Here is a 15,215-nt window from a genome sequence, read left to right as displayed (position 1 = left end):
CGTTTAAATCCACGTTTTATTGTTGCGCACTTCACATAGCCGCCAGCGTTTTAACTCGATTAAAGCACCGACTCACGCCCGCAAAGCTTTATCAAATCCTGAAAACAATAATCAAAATTCGTTCAGCTTAGTTAACAATAAATTGGAGACGACCCCAATGATGATGTAAAGACATTACTCTCGTAATGCATTTGTTGCACAATCGGAATTGGCGCTTACTCCGTTGTAATGGACAATGGTCCAGTGTGGCACGACCTTAATTCTTAAAATGGTGCGGTGCCGCAATTTATAACGAACAACGGACACGCGATTGCCCGAGGAATTTGAAAAAGGAAGTGTTTTATGGTCAAACGCCTACAACAGCATATATTGCCTACATATTTTTAGGGGCTACTTGCCGGTTTAGGCCGACAATGTTGTATGAAAATCCGTTGCCGACGCGTGTCATTATAGCACCTGCAACATAGTGCCTCTTAGTCACTAAAGCCAATAAAGGACACTATTTCCACGCATGTTTGAGATAATAATGTCAGTTAAGTGCGAGCGTCTGTGCTTAGGCAACAAGAGTCATCCTATTATTCGCCATCTAGTTTTACGAGATAAGTGATCTGTAAACAGCATGGCTGTCCCGTAGAAATATGTGCTGGATTATATAATTAGTCGCCTTCCGCGACGATGTTTATAGCCATAACGCCTGGCTTATAATAAACTGTATACAACTGTCCAATAGAAGTCGTGTTTAATGTTGTTGGATGTTAAATAACTTTCTTTAAGTAATTGTTAGTGTAATTGTCGGTATTTGAAGCATGTACGTTCTTTGGTAGAAGCATGTAAATAGATGGGGCAGAGGCGCACATATGCTCCTTAAGGCGCTTGGGAAAAGGTTGAGGGAGGCAACGGGTGACCCCGCGCGGGCAGCTTTCTCGCGCAGCGAATTGCCATCGCAATCCAACGCGGGAACGCTGCCTGCGTGTTGGGCACCCTCCCGAGGGCACCAAATTTTGATAGGTATTTTTAATTTTTAGTTTTAGTTATTTTAATTGTAGTTAGTTTTAGTTTTATATTCCTATTTATGTCTTATAGTAATTTATGTAATTTAATATTTTGTCAGTGCAATAAAGATTGTCCTTGTAAATGTAAATAGATGCATGTTTTATCGATATTTGTTAAAGTACGCCGTAATTTTATCAATTTAGTTACACGATTCTCACGTTACAGGCTGAGTCTAATCACTGTACTGTTTCTCTTGGAATGCAAATTTCTTGATATAAATTTTTTTTGAGTTTATTTAAGTTAAATTCGCCTTTGAAATGCAATGTGTTTTTAACATGATAAAAGAATAATAAGCTGCAAAGACTGAATGGAAATTTAGTATAATATTTCAACTTCAAGTCGTTTTCAATTTTAGCTGATTGTGCGACTTTTTGCAGGTTGGACAAAGAGCTTGTCACGTATGGAGAATTGGAGATAGACGTTGTTTTACCGAGGGGATATATTATGTCTCAAAGGTACTCTTGACAGCTGTTGGGGGAGTGTTCTCTGACATTTACCTGTGTGTTTATTTTACGTGATTTGCATGGGTACTGACAAAACACGTACAGAAAATGTATGTTGATCACCTTGTACTTATGTCAAACGAAATAAATATACCTATATAATTATCAAAATTTTGGTAGGCTATATTAGGTTTTTGATCTAGTTAGGACACTATTAGATTAGATACATAATACTATTTAATTTAATCTATTTACATTAGAATATTTAGGATGGCTTAGGTTAGTTAGTTTAGAAAAGTTATTTTTTAGGGTTCCGTACCCAAAGGGTAAAACGGGACCCTATTACTAAGACTTCGCTGTCCGTCCGTCCGTCCGTCCGTCCGTCCTTCCGTCCTTCCGTCCGTCCGTCTGTCTGTCACCAGGCTGTATCTCACGAACCGTGATAGCTAGACAGTTGACATTTTCACAGATGATGTATTTCTGTTGCCGCTATAACAACAAATACTAAAAACAGAATAAAATAAAGTTTTAAGTGGGGCTCCCATACAACAAACGTGATTTTTGACCAAAGTTAAGCAACGTCGGACGTGGTCTGTACTTGGATGGGTGACCGTTTTCTTTTTGCATTTTTTTCCGGTTTTTTTTCGCTTTATGGTACGGAACCCTTCGTGCGCGAGTCCGACTCGCACTTGCCCGGTTTTTATACGAAGTTTAGGTTAGGTTAAATAACTTTTCTCCAACACACGTTCATCAATTAAGTACCTTTTTAATAGTCACGCAAATTTGTAGGTACTTACTTCAAAATAATCCACCATTATCTATGTAATTCAAAACAAATTTCCAGCGATTGTCAAACCCGTGAAAGGACGCGGTCTCCTTGTTCTCAAACTATCAGTAATCCGCCGGTCAAGGGCCGACAGTCGTAAATCGTTTGTCTTCACTATTGTCTTCGTGAAGGTGGTTACGGCTTTAATTTCAGAGATGACAGTTTATAATGAGATGCGTGTTAATGTGAATGCCTTGACTTTAATTTTTAAAGTATTAACGACTACGTAGTACCTTAAAAACCGGGCAAGTGCGAGTCGGACTCGCGCACGAAGGGTTCCGTACCATAATGCAACAAAAGGCAAAAAAAAAACGGTCACCCATCCAAGTACTGACCCCCGACCGCCGACGTTGCTTAACTTCGGTCAAAAATCACGTTTGTTGTATGGGAGCCCCACTTAAATCTTTATTTTATTCTGTTTTTAGTATTTGTTGCTATAGCGGCAACAGAAATACATCATCTGTGAAAATTTTAACTGTCTAGCTATCACGGTTCGTGAGATACAGCCTGGTGACAGACGGACGGACGGACGGACGGACAGCAGAGTCTTAGTAATAGGGTCCCGTTTTACCCTTTGGGTACGGAACCCTAAAAATACCTGAAATAGGTATAAACACTCTGTATCTTTAGGTATTTAAAAGTAAACAAAATCTGGCTCCTTAAGCCAGTTGAGGGTAGAAGAAAACATTACACGATCAAATATTGTAAGTAGGGTAAAGTCAGGCCGTTCAGAGACTGATCAGGCGGTGACTACCCGAAAATCTACAAATTGTTCGTTCACTTTTATTGAAATACCTAAAGATACAGACTATTTAAATACCTACAGATACAGGAGTAAACCGATATCTTGTTTATTTCTCTTAAGATGTTAATTAGAAATGGCACAGTGATTCACCCACTTATAACGGAAACATAAATAACGTAACGGATGCATAATCTCTACAACTTAATCGCAAGGTATGGGAATTACTATTTTATTACTCGAATAAAACCGCACCGTATTGCACTAAATACAAGGCAAACCGGTGATCCGTAACGATCTACAGCTAAAGTAGTAGTAATTTAAGTACCTAGTACCTACTCCATAAAAGTTTTCTCCGATAAATATGAAATAGCTGACTTATGCATTTCGCACTTAATTTCATGTTACGGGGTCGCAATGGGTCAGTTGACAGGTGTCGTTGGCGATGGAGAACTTATGAAAATGCTATTACAAAAGGCGCAAAATTGGGATATATCATTTTCCACTATATTTCTAAGGGCAATGATCAATCTTTTTTCAAATAGGACAAGTGACACATACTGGTTAAGCTAATAATAAAAATTTTGGTAGGCTATATTAGGTTTTTGATCTAGTTAGGACACTATTAGATTAGATACATAATACTATTTAATTTAATCTATTTACATTAGAATATTTAGGATGGCTTAGGTTAGTTAGTTTAGAAAAGTTATTTTTTAGGGTTCCGTACCCAAAGGGTAAAACGGGACCCTATTACTAAGACTTCGCTGTCCGTCCGTCCGTCCGTCCGTCCGTCCTTCCGTCCTTCCGTCCGTCCGTCTGTCTGTCACCAGGCTGTATCTCACGAACCGTGATAGCTAGACAGTTGAAATTTTCACAGATGATGTATTTCTGTTGCCGCTATAACAACAAATACTAAAAACAGAATAAAATAAAGTTTTAAGTGGGGCTCCCATACAACAAACGTGATTTTTGACCAAAGTTAAGCAACGTCGGACGTGGTCTGTACTTGGATGGGTGACCGTTTTCTTTTTGCATTTTTTTCCGGTTTTTTTTCGCTTTATGGTACGGAACCCTTCGTGCGCGAGTCCGACTCGCACTTGCCCGGTTTTTATACGAAGTTTAGGTTAGGTTAAATAACTTTTCTCCAACACACGTTCATCAATTAAGTACCTTTTTAATAGTCACGCAAATTTGTAGGTACTTACTTCAAAATAATCCACCATTATCTATGTAATTCAAAACAAATTTCCAGCGATTGTCAAACCCGTGAAAGGACGCGGTCTCCTTGTTCTCAAACTATCAGTAATCCGCCGGTCAAGGGCCGACAGTCGTAAATCGTTTGTCTTCACTATTGTCTTCGTGAAGGTGGTTACGGCTTTAATTTCAGAGATGACAGTTTATAATGAGATGCGTGTTAATGTGAATGCCTTGACTTTAATTTTTAAAGTATTAACGACTACGTAGTACCTTAAAAACCGGGCAAGTGCGAGTCGGACTCGCGCACGAAGGGTTCCGTACCATAATGCAACAAAAGGCAAAAAAAAAACGGTCACCCATCCAAGTACTGACCCCCGACCGCCGACGTTGCTTAACTTCGGTCAAAAATCACGTTTGTTGTATGGGAGCCCCACTTAAATCTTTATTTTATTCTGTTTTTAGTATTTGTTGCTATAGCGGCAACAGAAATACATCATCTGTGAAAATTTTAACTGTCTAGCTATCACGGTTCGTGAGATACAGCCTGGTGACAGACGGACGGACGGACGGACGGACAGCAGAGTCTTAGTAATAGGGTCCCGTTTTACCCTTTGGGTACGGAACCCTAAAAATACCTGAAATAGGTATAAACACTCTGTATCTTTAGGTATTTAAAAGTAAACAAAATCTGGCTCCTTAAGCCAGTTGAGGGTAGAAGAAAACATTACACGATCAAATATTGTAAGTAGGGTAAAGTCAGGCCGTTCAGAGACTGATCAGGCGGTGACTACCCGAAAATCTACAAATTGTTCGTTCACTTTTATTGAAATACCTAAAGATACAGACTATTTAAATACCTACAGATACAGGAGTAAACCGATATCTTGTTTATTTCTCTTAAGATGTTAATTAGAAATGGCACAGTGATTCACCCACTTATAACGGAAACATAAATAACGTAACGGATGCATAATCTCTACAACTTAATCGCAAGGTATGGGAATTACTATTTTATTACTCGAATAAAACCGCACCGTATTGCACTAAATACAAGGCAAACCGGTGATCCGTAACGATCTACAGCTAAAGTAGTAGTAATTTAAGTACCTAGTACCTACTCCATAAAAGTTTTCTCCGATAAATATGAAATAGCTGACTTATGCATTTCGCACTTAATTTCATGTTACGGGGTCGCAATGGGTCAGTTGACAGGTGTCGTTGGCGATGGAGAACTTATGAAAATGCTATTACAAAAGGCGCAAAATTGGGATATATCATTTTCCACTATATTTCTAAGGGCAATGATCAATCTTTTTTCAAATAGGACAAGTGACACATACTGGTTAAGCTAATTATCTTTTGCAAGTACCTGCTTTTCCAATTTGGGCTGGCACTGACAACTTTGTGCTATATGAGTATTAAGATTATGTCACTTTATAATTGGGTTATTGTGAGGCGTTGCTACACTATCCATGTATGGATGATGACGGTATGTTACATCGATAAGAAGTTCGTGTTATGAAATGCAAATCCAATCAATTCAAAGTGACTTAGGGCTTTATATGATGTAAGAACGAACTTGTGTATTTATGATGAAGAAAAATAAATAAATACGATTACTGTATTTCTAGCATTGTATGTATCAGTAACGTTAACGAGAGATGTGTCGTCAGAATCATTTCAAATCTCAAATGTGATGCGACAATAAATTAAAATTTACGCTTTATCAAGTTTTTTTAGCTTCTAACTAACACTGTTAAGAAATCAGAACACGATAGGTATATTATACATTTTGGAAACTAAATTATTCTTAATAAACTTTCTGACATTCTCTCACACATAACCTTAAAGAAGTATCATTACTATTTTATGCGCAATCTAAAATAAGTACCTAGAATACCTGAACCAATTGACAAAGAATCAGTGCCTATAGTAGGTGCAAAGCTAGTTCTATACACATCCTTCTGCATTGCAATAAACTGATTGAAAAGAAAGCTCATTAAAAACCAGAGTATTTCAATTATGTTCAATCGGACGTGCACCTGCGGCTGCTCTGAATACATCCCTCGCATATGCATCTCCATTTCTAATAATAAGGATTTAAATACGTATTGAACAGAGTCTTTTAAAATGTTAATTGGAAGACGATTTATGTACTGAGTACAATACAGGGCAAACTATCCAAATAAGAGAGTATAAGTAGAGAAAGAAAGAATAATTTCATAGGTAAAGTAGGGAAATAAATTCTAGACACGATAACGTCACTTAAGATTTGAGGTTGTTTCGCAATATGTTGTTTAGAAATGTCGAAGTATTTGCTATTTATGCCTATACATTTATTTAATTACTTAAATTATAATTTTTCACCTTCCTAACATAACCTTTGCATATAGGTACTAAGAATATATTTGTTTGTCAACAGAGCATGCCGCTGCCCGCGCCTCCGCCCGCCTAAGGCATGAGCGGCCGCGGAGCGGGCGGGCAACGCTGCCAGCTTATTCTGCAGCGTTGCCTCGCGATCCAGCTCACCAAGCCCGGCAACGCGCCTGAGGACTTCTGGATGTACGACTCCGGGTATCTGCTCTTCCAGGTATGAACTTATCAGAACCGCTTAGTTTCCGCTTAGTTAGTACCTACCTAATATTGCATAGTTGGGTCTGTTTATGACGTAGGCGACCCCGGAGCGGGCTGGCAACGCTGCTAGCTAATTCTGCAGCTTTGCCTCACGGTCTAGTTTATATCTGTATTTGTATATGCTCTTCCAGGCTGGTAACTCTCACTTGTCAGTCCTTGCCTGACTAAGGCACAAGCGGCTGCGGAACAAGTGAATAACGCTATCATAAATTGCATTTGAACGTTAATAATGTGATAATGATATGTTCTATGGGCTGCGTATCTTGCTCGCACCAATATACTACTTACCTACATCTTTGTTCGTTCTGCAATAAATGAAAATAAAAATAAATAAATATTTATTATTTTAGCACCGGCGAGTGTTTTAAAAATGACAGCAGGATGCCTGCGTTGTATTGCGATACTTCAGTTTGTAGCTTTATTATATTAATTAGCTTTATTGAGTGCTGCCGGCGCTATTTATTCGAACTACAAACATGAAACTGTCTATGCTCATAATCATAAACATTAAATATAAATTGGCTTTAGTAGGTAGCGTTATTAAATTGTTCTAATGTAGCTATAAAAATGTCATTACTCATTACGGTAGATTTCAAGTTTACAGTATTGAGAACAGAAGGATACCGCACTATAATCTACAAACCTACTTCGTACCTTACGGCTTTTTCCATCCACGGAAACAAATGAAAGTACGCGCAGTAATTAAATGTAAATTCAATGATCATGACCTTCTAGAGTTGGTACCTAATTACTATACAAGGCAACTAGTTTGCTAAGGATCCTAATTTCTTGTCATGCAGACCTACCGACATAATTACTTGCAGTTAACGGTCAACTTTTATGGTATTGACCTGTGTAAGGTTATAAAAAGTCCCACCTGCTTCCATATATCCTAATTGCACACTACCATTTTCATTTCAAGCTAATAGGTACAGGTACATAGTTAATTCACATTATTACTACTGCCCTTTTCTTTCTGGTTAGTCACAGTGACAATAGTATGAAAACCCTAGCGAATTTCATATTGATAGTTCCTGTGACAAGGTACAGTCGCCATCAGATATATCGGAGCAGCCAAGGTGTTCACAATATCTGAACACGCACTCTAACGCCCTGACAATAGAGGCGTGTTCAGATATTTGTGAGCGCCTTAGCCGCTCCGATATATCTGATGGCGACTGTACGAAATCGTACGGGAATTAAACTCCGTGACTGTACCTATTGAAGTAAAAGTCCGTCTTGCTAAATTTTCGGGAAAAATTCCATCATATTTTTTTTTGGTTTCTTCCATTCCACAGACATTCCCGATCCTGATATAAAAAAAACTGTCCCAGATCTTTGTATACCCATGACTACAAAATTTTGTTTCCACTAACACTCGGATATACAATAAGAAACTAAAAATACTAAAACGTGACGTATTGGAACGAACAGTTTGTAATTTTCTTCGTACGTCACCAAAATCGGTAGCGCGGACAGCTAATGTCCGAAAACCCAACAAAAAAGTTCTAGCAGGACCTGACACACTCACATTCAGCCGCGAAAAGCAAGTGGAAAGTAACACATTGTATCTTTACATGCAGAAGCAGTCGCAAACACGTATCGTAAACTAGTGCCGTTAGACCAGCGGTGGAACAAAAATGGGTTTTGATAACATTAAAGTTTTTTCTTTTTTGATATGTTATTGTAAGCATGTTAAATAACATTCATGTAAAAAGTTAGAAAATTTTAGGTGGAGCGTTCGGCCATATTTAAATATTTAAATTTTTGCTAAATAACTATGTAAATATAAAATTAAAGTTACAAAAAACTTTAACATATTCAATAACACTTTAATTTATTCACAATATTCGGTTTTTAGAAATCTGGAACAGCTGCTTTCTGGTGAACGTAAAAACATGAATTATTATGCAAATACAGAATTAGAGTAGCTGATATTGCAAAATTACGATATTATCTATCAACTTAGTATACATGTAAAAAGTTAGAAATATAGACAATGTGCTTGTCTAGATATTGATTTCTGGTTAAGCAGTATAGCCAATATTGAATTAAAGTTTGTAGAGATAATATTACACGGTCATAATAAAGATCTTACTTCTCACACAAAAGATTAGAAATATAAAATCACGGCGACACTAAATACTGATACGTAAGTATGCATTCCGAGCTTATATTAAGTTACATTTCAAACGCGCGGCGTTTTCGCGCGCCGCGCTGTGCGCCGGGGCAGGAGGCAGCGATCGACGGTCGCGGGCTAGCGGTTAGCGCGGTGCCCTTAAAAATACGCAAAGCGTTTATAAAATTATTATCAATGGTAAATAGTTATTTTACACAGTACACTAATGCAAACTTACCTTCCCTTATTTATTTCTATACTACTATTTTTATACTATTTATTTATTTATATACTAGGGATTGCCCGCGGTTTCGTTTACGTAGAATTCGTTATCGTGTTAAGTATAGAAATAATAGATACATTTGAAAATTATTTTAGGTGCATTGTCATACAGATAACTACCCTTCTTAAAGTATTCTTCAAATTCAATACACAGGTGTCATTTCAATATAATTTTGCGTAATTTGGCGCTTTTAGGTTATAAATGACTAGCGACATATATTTTTTAAGAGCCCTTTAATGTGCACACTAGCGCCACTGCTATCAAACTCTGCTATTAAATGATATCAAACTAGTTTTTATGTTGCTGGATTCGTCAATCTAGGAACTCAAAACAAAAACGGCCGTTTTTACTTTGGACGCATAGATTGACAAATCCAGCAACATAAAAACTAGTATGATGTATTCAAAAGGTACTTAAATACACAATACAGTCCGTAGCGGCTCCCTTTTTTAAATATCTTTCGTGAAATTTAAATAATCACGATTATTTAGCAGTGGCGCTAGTGTGCATGTTGAAGGGTTCTTAAGAGCGATCATCTCCGCTAATATTTACTTTATCATAAAATCAATTTCAAACTAACGTTATTCAATATTTATCATTTTAACGTCGTGGTAACGTCAATATTACCAACCAACTGATCCAATTTACCTACTGAAACAACTCAAAATTTGCATCAAATTAAATGCCACTTTTCTTATCCGTTCCGAACAATCAAGAGGGCCTTTATGAGCTGATGTGGTGAAAATTTTATTTAACCTTCGTCCCTTGAAACCTTCACTACGCTCAAGGTTCAACTTTACGAACCACTCGCTACGCTCGTGGTTCAATTTTAGAATGTTTGAATTTGTGAATGTACTTCCTGCCTCGCACAGCCAAACTGTGGAATGAACTGTCCGATACGACCTTCAAACCTTCAAAGACCTCCATCTTAAAGGTCGGCAACGCACTTGCAACCCTTCTGGTGTTGCGGGTGTCCATGGCCGGCGGTAATCGCTAACCACCAGGTGATCCGTCTGCTCGTTTGCCTCCTATTTAATAAAAAAAAATGTTTCGCTTGTTTGGGTATCAATATTAGCACGAGCGGTTAATCAACAACTTTTCCCCTTGTAAAACAAATAAATAAGGTAGGTGAGGTGCAGGCATATGAGGCCCGGCGGGTAACAAGGCCCAGCATTCAAAAATAGCAGTTGCTCCCTATTATTCCCAATTATTCTGAATTTGTACTTGTTGCTAAGAAGGCCCACTGTCAGTGCAGGTAAAAAGGTCCAGTCCCGGGCCTTATTGAACGTATGAGATGAAATATTAGATTAAAATATTTTAAGATAGTTTTGAATATTTTTAATCTCTTATTAATAAGGTCGATTTGAAGAAACTTCTATGAAATTATGACTTATAAATAACACTTGCGCTGCGTGGGCTGTCAAAATTGCTGCAGACTTTTCTTGGTCTAACTCTAATAATTTTTCACTTGCTTTATTGACCTAAAGACGTTTTAAAGAATCAAAAAGTCTAATAACATTGAGGCACTTATACTTTTTAAAGGCAGTGACTATTTACGGGTCTCTATTGTTTCCCAAATAGTTTTAAGTCATAATGTATTGATTGTCAGAATTTTCGTTAGTCATAATTGGTTTTTCTCAGAAACGCGTAACTTTTCAGGATTGCCACAAAACAAACCTAACCTAACCTAACCTATCTATAGCATAACCTTAGGAAAATCAGTTTTATGACTAACTGAATGACTAACGATAATATGTCAAACAATACATTATGACTTAAAACTTTATGGGAAACAAAGGGATTTACAAGTGACTTTTTTTTTGTTAATACATAGGAAGGTATTTACGATAGAAGTGCGAAAAATAGATATTTTGCAACGAGTGACGAATTTTAAAACACGGCCAAAGGGAGTGTTTTAATGTGCTTATTATAGCACCGGTGTCGTAATGTAGCACCAGATGTACTGTAATAATTATGTTAAAATATAATACTTACTGTTATGAATAAATATTTATACTGTAAAAAATTATCACGCCAAACACATTTTCATGTAAATTGTTGCTAAGACGAAACCATAAGACTCGCACTGTCAAAAAGTTGTCAGATCTATTGTCGAGCCAAGCTTCAATCTCTACAAGCCCTAACTTCACTAACTCTACACCTTAGTCAAAATATGTGGCTTGGCTGTTTCGCTACCGCCACATGGGCATAAGGTGAAAAATTTATTAAATTCATTTTTTTTAGGGTTCCGTACCTCAAAAGGAAAAATACTGAACCCTTATAGGATCACTCGTGTGTCTGGCTGTCCGTCTGTCACAGCCTATTTGCTCCGAAACTACTGCACCAATAAGTTGAAATTTGGTATACACATGTAAGTCTATAACTCAAGGACATACATGTAAAGTAAATAACAGAAATTCAAATAAAGGGGTCACTTTTGAGATGAATGATAAATAGAAGAAAAAAAACTATATCTTGTTATATATCAAATGAAGGGGCTCATTGTGAGAATCTCAGATATATTTTATATCTGAGATTCGCAGATATATTATAATTTTAAAATAAATAGTTTAAAAGTTATTTAAAATACAAAAAATGACCATTCCCCCCCTCCCCCCTTATCTCCGAAACTACTGGGTCTAAAATTATGAAAAAAATACACATATTAGCTCTTTTCCTATAGATGACAGGAAAACCTATTAGAAATGTGCAGTCAAGCGTGAGTCGGACTTAAGTACCTAGTTTTCCGATCCCTACGGGTTTTTTAATGGCATTTTACTCACTTTTCTCTAAAAAAAAAATATTGTTAAAAATTGTGTAATGTACGGAACCCTTGGAACGCGAGTCCGACTCGCATTTGGGCGGTTTTTGTATTATACTTACATGTTACAATAGTTCTTGTAGAAACGAAACGGCCAAGCCACATACTTTTGGTGTAGAGCTAGTAAAGTTAGAGGGCTTGTAGAGTTAGAAGCTTGGCAAGAGATCTGATAACTTTTTGACTGTGCGAGCCTTATGGTTTCGTTTGGGCAACATTTTACATAAAATGGTTTTGGTGGGATTTCACTTCTTTTTGTAAGTTGCTTATGACAATCTTCCATCCCCTAATTTAAAGGGTTGGGGTGATTTACTATTAAAAATCCTGAAATAAGTATCTGGGAGCATCTGTTACACGATGTCCTTCTTACTGATTCCCCATATAAACCCTTCACTCCGTAAGGGTAAACTTTGGGGTTGAAATCTGCCTTCACCCCGTAAGGGTAAACTTTGAGGTTGAAATCTATTCTATATCCTTCCCCATACCAATACCTATCTACATACCAAATTTCAAATAAATCGGTTCAGCGATTATTGATTCCCCATACAAAATTAAACCCCCTCTTCGTCCCCTTAGGGATAAAAAATTTCAAGTTTTTGAATTTATTTGTTGTTTGTGTACTAAAACTATCTTACATACCAAATTTCAGCTTCTTAGAGGACTTCAGGAAGTAAACGGTATTGATGATCTTCAAGTGAGTGAGTCAGTGACGAAATCGAAGTTTTTAGATATGAATAAAATCTAAAGTAAAAGTGCTATGCAATTGATATGCTTATAAGTTCGAGAACTTTGTTTATCTGGTATAATCCAACCCCAAGTTATGAGGGTTCCAAAAAACGACAAAGCGCTTCGAGAAAAGGTAGATAGTGCCCTTGCGCTTTGCTCGTCTTGGCGGGGGCACTTCCGTGCCCCCGGATGTTAAAAGATGATACTACTGTAACTAATAAAGATTTATGTTTAGTTACCCATTATTTCGCGTAAACTAGCCAATTTTAATATCTTTAGTTATTAAGGCCCAAAATAATTATTTTCACTTATTATAAATAAATCCTCCTGATATGAAGTATCAAATATTGTTATTTGTATATGTATAATTCTTAAGTTAAAAACAATAAAATCTGTTATTACCTACTGTCAAAATGATTCTTTTTTACGGGATTAAGTAATACACTGCTAGTGTTCAATAAGGCCCATAATAGGACTTTTATAAAAGGTATATATTCCAAGAGTATCGTAATATTTTTATAACTATTTTGGTATAATTAAGAAACTTAAATAAATGAGAAACCTATTTGAGTGAGTTTTTCATACTTCATATCCTGTTCATTAAAAAAAAAACATTTTAATTTAAGGTGGGCTGTATATAGGCATATACGGCCCACACGGAATATACAATAAGGTAAGTGAGGCCACTTACCTTATTGTATATTCAGGATGTACTTATACCGTGTAATATTGAGCAGTTGGTTTATAATATACAAATAATGATATTGACGTTGAATAGGACAGGACATGACAATAGGAACCAGAAATAGGTATAGTTGGTCAAACTTTTCCAAAGCTTATTATACCACACAGGACTACATGAATGATAATACAACGTGGGATTAATTGTTATTCGAAATGATTATTTATTTATTAGGTATATTTGATTATTGACGAGGAAATGGATATTCCGATGTAATACTATCTACTTGTTTGTTACTTATGCTTTTTTTTGACATTTAGATTTTATTCTAGAAATTCTAGACTAGTATTTTTTTATACAATTTTTTTTTATGTTTGACCGCATCCTTTTGTGAAATTCTTAGTGTTAAATTTGACATGTATAATAATCCAATTTTATTATGGAATAATATTAACATCAATAAATTGCTTTGATAATTAGATTAAGATTAATTACGATTCATAAGAGCTTGGTGCTAGGCCTACATGAATAAAGTATATTTTGATTTTGCTTTGATTTTGAAACCAATTTGCCAGTAAATAAAAACAAAAAACTATATTCATCCTTTTCTTTTGGGTGCTAGTACTAGTGTAAGTCAAAGATAGTATGATGATTCTCTTTGTCTATGTTTGAAATGAGACAGTCCCAGATGTGAATATCTTATACATTTTTATTACAATATTAGTCAAGATAATGAAATATAGCTGGTCAAGCAAATCTTCTCACTAAAAAAAGGCGCGAAATTCAAATTTTCTATGGGACGATATCCCTTCGCGAATACATTTTTCAAATTTGCCGCCTCTGACAAGATCTGATTGACCAGATGTAGGTATTTTTACGTAAAAAGATATTTTAATTTCACGTAATGTCCGCATCTAATTTATATATGTGCACGGTAAACCAACAAATGAATGATAAGAAAAGACAGACAGTGTTACTGAGCGGGAGGTGGGGCGAGGGGCGAGGTATAGGTACCTAGGCTATGATAGGCTCTCGACCGCCGCGCCGGCAACTGACGGACCAGCGCGGCGTATGTATGAATTTCACGCCTTTTTAACTAGATTTTACTATTACAATGCAAGCTACACACAGAAATTTCTTACTTTCCATAATATGGCTGCGTCTATTATTTTATAGTAATAGACTTATTTTTACAGACTCTAATTCAATATTAGATACAGTACCGGTCAAAAGTTTAAGTTCACTCTGTAAATTCGGTTAAATGAAGCTATAACACAATGTACTAATAAAAGTATTTAATAATCTTTTATTACATAATAAATTAAAGGTAATTCTCTAATTTAAAACCACAATTAAATAAAAAAAGATCAGTTTTTGCCAACTTTAGACTCTTCAAAATATCCGCCTTTTGCTTTCAATGCTGCCATACACACTTTCGGCATTCGCGTAATTAGTTTTTGCAGTGTTGATGTCGAAATTTTATTCCAACAAATGTATAGGTATTCCCAAAGCTGTTCTTTATTAGTTGGCCGCATTTTTCTCACACGCCTGTCCAATTCATCCCATAACAACTCAATCGGATTGAGGTCGGGCGATTGAGGAGGCCAATCCATATATTTTAATTCTTTTTGGTTCTCTTTGGATGAAATGTAGTTTTTGCACAACTTCGACGTATGCTTGGGATCGTTG

General features: G+C 36.4%; 1 protein-coding gene across 1 annotated transcript in view; it reads left to right on the top strand.

Moving 5' to 3' along the window:
• Nucleotides 1–15,215, top strand: part of LOC134665862 (probable serine/threonine-protein kinase DDB_G0267686) — a 207,467-nt gene that overhangs the window by 48,626 nt on the left and 143,626 nt on the right. The window contains exon 2 of the mRNA XM_063522895.1: nucleotides 6,687–6,854. Within this exon, the coding sequence (XP_063378965.1) occupies nucleotides 6,723–6,854 (132 nt within the window). The 5' untranslated portion in view covers nucleotides 6,687–6,722. The remainder of the gene's footprint in view (nucleotides 1–6,686; nucleotides 6,855–15,215) is intronic.

Source organism: Cydia fagiglandana, chromosome 7, assembly GCF_963556715.1.
Source record: "Cydia fagiglandana chromosome 7, ilCydFagi1.1, whole genome shotgun sequence".
Taxonomy (NCBI): Eukaryota; Metazoa; Arthropoda; class Insecta; order Lepidoptera; family Tortricidae; genus Cydia; species Cydia fagiglandana.
The sequence above is the reverse complement of the archived record's forward strand: the minus strand, read 5'-3'. Positions and strand labels throughout refer to the sequence as shown.